At 43.1% G+C, this 11,465-nt stretch overlaps 2 protein-coding genes across 2 annotated transcripts; both read left to right on the top strand.

Moving 5' to 3' along the window:
• The first annotated feature begins 507 nt into the window (after nt 1-507).
• Nucleotides 508-9,056, top strand: ap1m2 (adaptor related protein complex 1 subunit mu 2). Its single transcript, XM_070441146.1, is given in 17 exon segments — nt 508-519; nt 1,764-1,844; nt 4,236-4,392; nt 4,622-4,650; nt 4,652-4,690; nt 4,900-5,030; nt 5,914-5,936; nt 5,939-6,066; nt 6,594-6,627; nt 6,630-6,706; nt 6,820-7,000; nt 7,367-7,437; nt 7,516-7,615; nt 7,618-7,673; nt 8,372-8,497; nt 8,694-8,769; nt 8,939-9,056. Coding segments are annotated over 17 exon segments (1,347 nt in total). The 3' UTR covers nt 8,965-9,056.
• A 1,118-nt stretch (nt 9,057-10,174) lies between these two features.
• Nucleotides 10,175-11,465, top strand: cdkn2d (cyclin-dependent kinase inhibitor 2D (p19, inhibits CDK4)). The gene is made up of 2 exons (XM_024142909.2): nt 10,175-10,333; nt 10,782-11,465. The coding sequence occupies exons 1-2, from the start codon at nt 10,190-10,192 to the stop codon at nt 11,118-11,120; spliced, it is 483 nt and encodes a 160-aa protein (XP_023998677.1). The 5' UTR covers nt 10,175-10,189; the 3' UTR covers nt 11,121-11,465.

An 11,465-nucleotide genomic window follows, 5' to 3' on the forward strand; every position in this document is an offset into this window, starting at 1 on the left:
AAGAAGGCAGTAGGGCCTGCACCTAACCTGACTAAAACAAACAATGTGTGTGTCTGAAAGGTACACAAAGCATTCCTTAGTTTGCATGTCACCCATTATGGCCCACATCTGACCCTTTATTATTTTATAGATAGGCCACAGCCTTTGTGAATGTAGCATGTGTGTTTCACTAAGGCGTTGCTGTTCTAGTTTACAGCTCAAATAGGTCTACAAATTCTCCTATCTGTGGGTTGAAAATGGCTACTTCAAGCTGGTGCAAACAAAGCTTTTGGACAAAATGAGCAATAAATTGACTAAGATTGACACATGTCCCAACCCTCCCATAACATACACAACTCCTACATGGAAGTCTGGTTGATGGCCATGGCCTTCCTATAGCCTAAACACACACACACACACAGCTTTCCTATAGCGTGATAAAAGCAAGAGGAATGTACAGAGAGGAGAGGAAGAGAGAGGAAGGGAGATGTAGGGCACAAAGCCGCCTACAGAGGGACTGAGGCCCCAATGGGGAAGGAGGTGAGTAGAGGCACCATACATGTAAAGTAAGGGTTATAACAGATTAAGAAGCTGAAAAAGGGATTGCACAAGACAAATCCAGACCTGGGTTCAAGTAGTATTCAATTACTTTAGCTGGGCTTGATTGAGCTTGACTGGCACAGTGAATGGATCCAATGGAATAGTCCCAAAAGTCCAAACTAATTCTGACCATCTGTCATCTTTATGCAGGCACAATCAAACACTCACACACTTTATGCAGGCACAATCAAAGTACACACACACACACACATTTATATATATATATAAAGATGAATACTATTTGAACCCAGGTCCAGACAACTCCTTATAGGCCTTTGTAAAGATGTCAAGATAAAGAGACCAGTAAACGCTGAAAGGCCTGGGGTTTTGTAATGAAATAGTAAAGTGTCAGATCATTTTGGGTGGGTTTGACTTTGAGGAGAAACGTGASTTTGTTGTTAGCCAGTTCTTTGCAAGATTRCAAAAGTGACGTCAGAGCAATAAATATCACTGCATTAACTTACAAAACATCTTGACAGACATAATGCCTGTTAAAYGTCAAGGTCACCAGGTCAAAATAAATCTAGTTGGGAAAAGCTCCAGCCATCTAAAGTAAATTCTAGATATGTGAAGAAGAAAATAAAAAATATTTCAAGATCACATGAAACTGTTATCAGCAGGCCAGGCCTACAGACCCATAAGCTATAGACTGTATGGCAGTGGAGGCTGCTGAGGGAAGGACGGTCCTAATATATTTCTTGAACGGAGCGAATGGAATGGCATCAAACAGATGGAAACCATGTGTTGATGTATATTGAAATACCTTCACTTTTTACCTCACAATTCTCCGAGCCTGTTCCTTCTCCAATTAAGGTGCCACCAGCCTCCTGTGCTGTATGGTACAGAATCGATAGGTGTTTTTTTGTAATCGTTACTTTTCTAATGTACGTCTGCCCTCTTGTGGAAGTCGTGAGTATTGCGCTAAAAGTTCATACTTGCATTTCTGGATCTCTTGCGGCCATCTCGCGAAATAATCGAGCAGTGCGTCCAGGCCTCTTTTTTTCCATACAGGTGAGTGCATGCTGTTAATGTTTTACCTGGAGGCCCGTGACGTCAGATCTGACGTGTCCCTTCAAGAAGAGAAACCGTGGAAGCCATGAGTATATTTATACCCATTTAGACTACTTTACTGGCGAAAGGAACGCTTAAAAGGTTAACTTGAATTTAAGCGGACAAGCTTGTAGTGGTTGAAATACTTGCGGAGTGATTCATTTGGTGCTGATAATGTCTGCCTCCTGTTCTTCGTTCTGGATTTGAAAGGAAAGGTAAGATCATTTCTTCATTTTGATTGTTGCCATTGATAACGTTATAAACAATGTCAGTTTCAGCTTGACTTGACCTTAACTCGCTTTTGTTTGGGATTGAAATCGAGTTTGTTCAACGTTTGCTCTTGCCATTAAACATTAATAGATAGCCACGTCGTTAAAGATTAATTCGTTGCATGTGACATTTCCATTCAAGCCTTGCACAAGTCACTTCCGGGACACAAGTGGATAGAAACAGGTCATAAGGCCAGTGGCTGCATCCTTTTTAGACTTGACAAATTCTTATACCAGGGTTATGAAAAAAGCTACCACAAAATAATTACATATCATTTCCAAACATGAAAGTGAATATAGTAAGTGAGTCAAAGTTGCCTGGCACCTGTCATCTGTGTACATTGTAGAAGGATAGTGCAAAGATTAACACCATTATAAATCACATTTGGTTGGTCAGACAACACAGTAATTCCTGTTGTAAACAGAAGAGAGTGCTCTATTCAGGGTTCTTATCCACAAACAAACATTGACCACAACCAGTTAGCCTGAATCTCTCACAGCTAGAGGTGTAATTTCATAAAGATTCCATCCCTCTACAATAGGCCTAGAAGTCATGGGAGGACAATAGGCCTAGAAGTCATGGGAGGACAATAGGCCTAGAAGTCATGGGAGGACAATAGGCCTAGAAGTCATGGGAGGACAATAGGCCTAGAAGTCATGGAGGGCAATAGGCCTAGAAGTCATGGGAGGACAATAGGCCTAGAGGTCATGGGAGGACAATGGCCTAGAAGTCATGGGAGGACAATAGCCTAAAGTCATGGAGGGCATAGGCCTAAAGTCATGGGAGGAAATAGGCCTAGAAGTCATGGGCAATGGCCTAGAAGTCATGGGAGGGCATAGGCCTAGAAGTCATGGGAGGCAATAGCTAGAGTCATGGGAGGGCAATAGGCCTAGAAGTCATGGGAGGCAATAGGCTAGATCATGGAAGGCCTAGAGTCATGGAGGGCAATAGGCCTAGAAGTCATGGGAGGGCAATAGGCCTAGAAGTCATGGGAGCAATAGGCCTAGAAGTCATGGAGGCAATAGGCCTAGAAGTCATGGGAGGGCAATAGGCCTAGAAGTCATGGGAGGGCAATAGGCCTAGAAGTCATGGAGACAATAGCCTAGAAGTCATGGGAGGGCAATAGGCTAGAAGTCATGGAGGCAATAGGCCTAGAAGTCATGGGAGGGCAATAGGCCTAGAAGTCATGGGAGGGGAAGAGGACATGGTTTCAGGTGGCACAACAGCAAGAGGTTGTATTAGGCTTCATGCAAATTAGTAGGCCTAGGCAACTATATGCAGCAGCCGGACGATTATGGTCGAGGGGCCAGAACATAATTATAATAATTTGTACACTGCAAATTGACCACAAACTAAGCCAAAATACATATTTGAAAATAATAATTTCATACCTTGATTACATTGAGACATGATCATTAAAGTAAACTCAATTTTAGCTGAATTCTTGTTGATTTTAGTCTTTTTTTTAACAAAAACACTAAAATCCTAAAAAATATATATTATATGTTGATTTTACAACAAAAAAATATCACTTGGGACGGTTTTGGGCCGCCTGTTGCCGAACCCCTGGCCAGACACACAACAACTGACAAGCCACAATAAACAACGTACTACTGTACACCTAGACTTTGTTGGCACTGCAACATCTTGATTGAGTGACAGGTGTAGCTCTGGAGCCCAATCTCAGCCATCTGATCTCTTGTCAAGGCAAAGAGTTGTCAAGCCCTTATGTTCTTCCTTCATTTAGCATTCCTTAGAGATGGAATTGATGGAACATGTACAGGACTCAACATGAAATATTGTGTAACGTTTATGAGACCTCTTCGCCTGACACATCCAGAAGGCTGCTGGAATGATGATCTCTAGTTCTACTGTTCCCATATCTGCTCTGTTACATTACCTCATCACCTCTCTCACCCATTGACCTCTACGTTACATTACCTCACCTCTCTCACTCGTTGACCTCTACGTTACATTACCTCATCACCTCTCTCACCCATTGACCTCTACGTTACATTACCTCATCATCTCTCTCACCCGTTGACCTCTACGTTACATTACCTCATCACCTCTCTCACCCGTTGACCTCTACGTTACATTACCTCATCACCTCTCTCACCCATTGACCTTTGTTACATTACCTCATCACCTCTCTCACCCATTGACCTTTGTTACATTACCTCATTACCTCTCTCACCCATTGACCTCTAGTAGGACCATGAGTTTTTAAAATCACGTCACATGGTTAGGAAAAACTCAGGTGCCTTAAGGGTGACCTTTGACCCATATAGTTTATTGTTTTTCTTTCCCTATTAATTTCCCCTCTTACCCTGCAGGTGCTCATATGTCGGAACTACAAGGGCGARGTGGACATGGCTGAGATTGACCATTTCCTGCCTTTGCTCATGACACAGGAAGAGGAGGGGCTTACCTGTCCAATCATGTCGCACGGCAARGTTCACTTCCTGTGGATCAAGCACACCAACCTGTACTGTATCCTTATAATGATTTTAGTCGCTAGCCAGCTAAAAGTTAATCATTACCATTTTGTAGCCTGTATAAATAATGTTAGCTTTACTAATGAGATGCTAGTCAAAGCCTTACAACACGAAGACAAATATGTATTTTTCCCTAGAGTAAAGATGATAATGAACTTCTTAAACATATTACTCTAGGACCTTAGAACACACAGCCTATTCTATCTACCTTGACGCTCTAACAGTGGTGGCCACTACCAACAAGAACTCCAACCGCCTCTCTGGTCTACGCCTTCCTCTATAAAGTGGTTGAGGTGAGTCAGAGGTCTGTCTGTGCTGTCTTAACAACTCCATTGCTGTCATTTTCACCTCAATGGCTGAGTCAGAAGTGTTTGTCACTACCAAAAGACCTGCATAATGTGTCTACTGGTTTCTCCCTACCCATTTGACATAACATGTTCCAAACATGATCATAATTCACATATTATTACTGAGGTTGCCAACGATGTTGTGTTGTTTCCAGGTGTTCACAGAGTACTTTACAGAGTTGGAGGAGGAGAGCATACAGGACAACTTTGTGGTGGTCTATGAGCTACTGGACGAGCTCATGGACTTTGGCTTCCCCCAGACCACCGACAGCAAGATCCTGCAGGAGTGAGTGACACCCGCTCACTTACTTACTTGCTTATGGCTGTCCTTCGATGATGACGCTGCTCCCAATTGTGGTTATTGTGTGGAGTTGCGTCAGTGCCGTGGCTGTGCAGGCCAATTCCAACCCGTGTGGTTTGCCACATGGGGGCAGGTGAATTCTCCACCTCAGAGGGGTGTACCTGCTGCATGCTGGTGTCGTTGTGCAAGACGTTTCGATTCTCCTCTCTGGGATTGTGTCCTGAAGGTGGACGCCAGGTATGGCAGTTGGTTGTCAGGCTCTCCGCTTCAGGAAGGTCTTGCTGTGGTCCTTGATGCGCTTCTTCTGCCCCCTGGCAGACCTCAGTCCATTCGTCAGCTGACCATAAAGGATCTGCAGAGGAAGGCTGTGGGGAGCCTGCCAATCACAACACACACTGATACACATGTTCCCTGTTACAATATAGTCAATTAGTCATACACGTGTACTGGGTAAATGGAGAGCGGACTGAGAATGGTTGAGTATGGCGCTTCTAACGCCAGGGTAGTGAGTTCGATTCCCAGGACCACCCATACATAAAATGTATGCGCGCATGATTGAAAGTCGCTTGGATAAAAGCATCTGCTAAATGGCATATTTATTATTATTATAAGATGCAGCTTTAATAGACAGAACTGGTTCTAGACCCAACATCATAAAGTAAGGACAAGTTTTGGGACTTCTGAAAGTCCAATCAGACTGATCTCCATACTGTCTGTCTCTACTACAGGTACATTGAATGTTATCTTGACTTAGCCTGATTCCAGATCTGTTTGTGCTGTCTTGCCAATTCCTGGTCCTTGTAATTCGTTGTCATACAAAACAGATCTGGGATCAAGCTACTGATGTCCATACTGGCTGTCTCTCCAGGTACATCACGCAGGAGGGCACCAAGCTGAGGTGGCTAAGACCAAGGTTCCCACCACTGTCACCAACGCTGTGTCCTGGAGGTCAGAGGGCATCAAGTACAAGAAGAATGAGGTCTTCATCGATGTCATCGAGTCATCAACTTACTGGTGAGTGGTTTACCATAAGGACGTTGGGTTTGATGCAATTCGGCAATGAATTTGCTTGTGTTTGGGCAATATCAATTGTCAGAATTGGTTTTGTGTATATAATGCTTTAATCTCCATAGGAAAATATTGTCACTGAAAATACCAATAACCTTTGCTTTCTGAAAATGTGATTTATTTAATTGATTAAAGCTGGAATCCTTAATTGGATGAACTGCCACGTCTGTTTGTGATAATACAACAACAAAGAAGTTACTGGAAACAAGGAACACAGTTCTTTCCTCAGACATCACTGCACGCGCGAACAGCAGAAATATGTAGGCCTACTGCAATTGTTTTCCCTACTGCCGGATGCTCCTCTCCACCGTATCTCCTCAACAAACAAAAACAATGCCGAAGATGCTGGAGTGAACACTGATGCTGTTTCCCCTAATGGATTTGATCTTTATTGACTGAGCATTCTCTCAATAAATCAACTAGCTACTGTATAAAAAGTCTCCATCAGAGGTTGACCCCTGTGTCATGCGTTGACCCCAGGTGAATGCCAATGGCAGTGTGATGAGCAGTGACATCGTGGCACCGTCAAGCTGAAGACCATGCTGTCTGGCATGCCTGAGCTGAGACTGGGACTCAATGACCGAGCGCTGTTCGCCTCACTGGCGTATGTACAATACACACACAGGCTAGCAGTGGAACAACACACACACACACACAGTCACTGCTTCTCAGATGCAATTGCATTTTTGATGTTGATGAAAATGAGTGTGTGTGTTCAGGAGACAAGGGGAAGACTGTAACGATGGAGGACGTTAAGTTTCACCAGTGTGTTCGTCTGTCCCGTTTCGAGAGTGACCGCACCATCTCCTTCATCCCTCCTGACGGAGAGTCTGAACTCATGTCCTACCGCATCATACTCACGTGAGTTATCTTAATAAATTCATATTGTATCTCTGAAAATGTACACGTGTCCCTCGTAAATGACCTCCCTAAATAGCCTATATCCCTCCCTCATACAGTTTCACTCTTCCATTGCACTGTTACGGTACTGTCTGAAATCAATACTTGAGTGAGCTGTAAGCCCTGTCTGTATCAAGTACAGTGGTGTAGTGGAGGGTAAACACTTCATGCACCATTTTTTATTTTGCCACTTTTTGGGGGAAAATGCATTGAAAGTAAACCGAGTGTTACTTGACTCACCGCGAACGGCGATCAGCGTTTATTCACCTATTTTTCTACCACTACATCACTGATCAAGTAGTATATGTCTTTCTAGTTGACGGTAGAACTACCTACATTCTGTATCCCTACAGGTGAGCCTCTGATATGGATTGAGTCTGTCATCGAGAAGTTCTCTCACAGTCGAGTTGAGATCATGGTTAAGGTAGAGTTATATAGTAACACTCCGTGTATGAATCTATGCATTGTCCTATGCTACAGTTGCCTTTCTCTATTTCCATAGGCTAAAGGTCAGTTCAAGAAGCAGTCAGTAGCCAACAACGTGGAGGTGCGGGTTCCCGTCCCCAGTGACGCTGACTCCCCCAAGTTTAAGACCAGTAACGGCCAGCTAAATACGTCCCTGAGAAGAACCTGGCTGTGTGGACTATCAAGTCCTTCCCTGTAAGTGTTTCATCCAAGCAGCACTTCTGTCTCCAGCCGTTCTTCCCTGTTGACGAAACTCGAGGCCAAATATATAGAGACATTTTTTTGTTTACAAGCAAACGTCCCGTTCGAGGGAAGCGTGCGCATCTTCGCAACAAAAAGCTCTGTAGYAGGATAGCTAACCCTGATGKCGGGACCTTGACAAACTTAACAGTGAGAGAGTGATGACCATGAAAACACGTAAGACTGATGGCTATAGCTATGTTCAACAAGTATATTATTCTCCTGGCTTTATCTAGCCCTAGTTGTGGTATTTTACCTTGCCTCACTGGCTTGCTAACTTGCTTGGTAATCAATCCTCTGATGACAATGTTGTAGACGATAACCATCTGATTAATTGCACAAGCTGCATTTGAAGCCAGAGGATTCTGTATCCCACTCCCATGTAAATAAACCCCTTTATGATTCTGAACTGTGTGCAACTTTTCATGATGTGGCCGTCGGCCGGGAAATGGGTCTATAATGTACCCTAGAATTTAGAACATTAAGGCTCCTGACCTGGAAAAACTCCAGCCTCTTTTTCTGGTCAGGACACATCATCAGAACGAAAAACTCAGTGCCCTATATGAACCATCTCACTCTTTCTGTAATTTTTCTCTCTGTATCTCTCCGCCCCCTCTCTCTCTCTTTCTTTTTCTCTCTCTGTCTGTCTCCAGGGTGGTAAGGAGTTTCTGATGCGGGCCAGCTTTGGCCTGCCCAGTGTGGAGAATGATGAGATGGAGGGCAAACCTCCCATCACTGTCAACTTTGAGATTCCATACTTCACAGTGTCAGGGATACAGGTGAGCTGTGTGTGTGCTCGCGCATGTGAGTATACTGTATTGACCTTTGAAAACAAGCTTATGCRGAACCAAAGTGGTAACTTACTTAGCATAAACTAGCATAGGCTACAAGTGCCTCATTTGGTTAGGCAAAACAAATGGTCCATTATATCAAGTTACACTGATCTCTCTCCTCTGTCACTCTGTGTGCCTCAAGGTGCGGTACATGAAAATTATAGAGAAGAGTGGTTACCAGGCCTTGCCCTGGGTCAGATACATCACACAGAGTGGAGGTAGGACTGCCATGCTGTTTAGATATAGCTTACTCATGTATAGCAAAAAGAGACTCATCATTTAGTCATAGAGAGAGAGAAATTTAAGGAAAAAAATATTTTTACTTTTTAAAAGTAGAACTAGTATTTATCCTATAGTATTTTTATTGTTATATTTTCTTTCATTTAGATTACCAACTACGGAGTAACTTCTAAACCATGGTGGCTAACTTCTTCCTTTGCTTCCAGAGATCCTTGTTCAATTTAATTGCGCACTAAAAAAAGGAAAATGTCTTTGAATTTCATTGAAATGCTCTACTTAATAATGTTACTGTATAAAATTGTTTGTGACTTGTATTTTTATTTCATGCAATGTAATTTGAGATTTTAATTGCTTTACTCATTGTCTCTTAGATTGTTAAATGTTTATATTAAACTATAGCCTTGAAATACCTTTATGGGGGTGTTTTTCTTGTGTATTATTACATTTAATGAACAAAACATTTTAGCTATGAATGTATTGTTTTATATCATCCAAAATGCTAGCTGCTATTTTAGCCAGAAAGTATATAAAATCACATATCAAACGTTTTTCACACCCATTGGCGCATTTTTCTTCAATAACCCGCCTTTTTTCCTACATGACTTTGGAGACTTACTATCAAATTTCTGACTTTGGAGATTTACTATAACATTTTAGAAATATGAATGAATGTACTTTGAAGACATCAACGTCCGCAAAATTGCCCGCCTTCTACGCTATGGCTTCTCATTGGTCGACTCAACTGTTACCACAGTGATACTGTAGCAACCAGTGACTGTATGGTGGCAACCAAGTCATTACTCCACCCACCTCGCCATTCAACGCGCTGATTGGTCGAGATACRTTCTGTCCAATGTTTGTAAATGTTGGTTGGGTAAACGGTAGCGTAGTTCTCAGCGCGCAAATTAAAGGTCCTGCAGCCTTCAAAGTTATTCAACATTTACCTGCTGTGATTTATTTCAAAAGTATCTCGGAAAAAGGACAGAAAAGAAGAGCCAGTAACGGTCGGGATCTTTTCAAAACAGACAAGGTAACTAACTACCTTTTCATATGAGTTTTGATATCCCCTTTTGAGACTGCTAGCTACTAGCTAGCATTATTATCCTGCGCTACTAGCTAGAATTGGGCTCCACAATTTCTAAGAAATAACTTTGTGAAGTGTGTGTTATATATATATATATATATGCATTTTGTTCTCACTATAATGTGTTGGTTGAACTACTCGCAACTAGCTTGTTAACGTTTGCTGGTTGGGGATAAATGATAGTGAGCTAGCTAACGAGACGAACTGGCTAGCGTAGCTAGACTATAACGTTGTTACAATTAGATACTGGGTAGCTACTCAGCTAGCTTATTCTTCTATTCATATTTTAGGAGAAATATAGAAATCCGTCCACAATGGTCCTGAGTCAGAGTGATGCGGCCAAGAGCCTGACCGCTGCCGCAGCCAAGGGAAAATCGGACGAGGTCAGGAGGATGCTAGGGCCGGAATGCAGAGTGCACCCCGACACTGTCAATCAATTTGGCAAGACCGCTCTACAGGTAACCAACTTCCTCATTGAACTTTCATTGTGTCCTAGCCTGTAATATTACGACTCAAACTGTTGGCTTTGAATGTAATATAGGTAGCTAACTAAGTCTGTGTGGGTGGGAGAGGGAGACAACAACAGATCTGTCAGCCCATGGTTGCTTCCTCAGAATGGTTTCTTATACCTTGTTTGAATGAAATACAGTGAAAACCAGAGTTAAACTATTTTCTTTGAAGCATCAAGTAACAACCTGTCTATTGCTCATTAATAGCTAAAGTGTTGGACAACAATTCGGAACAATGTACCAACCTAGCTACCTATATCCTTTGATTTATGTAGGGTAATTATAATTGTTACAATCCCATGAACTCTCTCCCACTAGGCCTATGTCAAACACTGCTCATGTGATGATTAACATTTGGTAACGCTCCTAACATCAAGTCTCCTTCTGTTCTCCCTAGGTGATGATGATGGGCAACTCCAACGTGGCCAGCTTACTGTTGGAGCACGGAGCCGACCCAAACATCACAGACCGGCGAGGAGTCTCACCGGCACATGATGCGGCACGCACTGGCTTCGTGGACACACTCCGGGCTCTGGTGGAGTTCGGCGCGTCAGTCAACAGCCCAGACCACACCGGCACCCTACCCATCCACATCGCTGTCCGAGAGGGCTACCGGGACGTCATTGAGTTCCTTGCACCACTCTCCAACCTGAAACACCCCAACGCCAGTGGAGAGACAGCGGTGGACCTCGCCCGAGCCTCATCGTCATGTAACCGGACGTGGTGGAGCTTCTAGAGAGACAGCTGGAGTCTAAAGTGTTCTCTCACTCCCCACCTCTCCCTCTTTAGGAGTTAGATGGACTCTACCACCAACCCCCCTTCATCTATGCCAAATTGGATGGTGCATAGACTCCCCTTCTACACCTACCTTACCTACACTCTCCTCTCAAAACCTGGTGACTTGAAATTCATTGATGTAAACTTTACTTTGTAAAGTATGATTTTTAGTAACTGGTCGAGGTTGACTTGTGTTTACCGTCCTGTTTTGGCAGCTTATGGAAGAATAAGTATTGTGGACATTATTTGGACACCATTTTTGCACAGAGCAAAGCACCTTTTGATGGTAAATTTGACCTCTTCC

This window comes from Salvelinus sp. IW2-2015, unplaced genomic scaffold (genome assembly GCF_002910315.2).
Source record: "Salvelinus sp. IW2-2015 unplaced genomic scaffold, ASM291031v2 Un_scaffold3517, whole genome shotgun sequence".
In the NCBI taxonomy this organism is placed as follows: Eukaryota; Metazoa; Chordata; class Actinopteri; order Salmoniformes; family Salmonidae; genus Salvelinus; species Salvelinus sp. IW2-2015.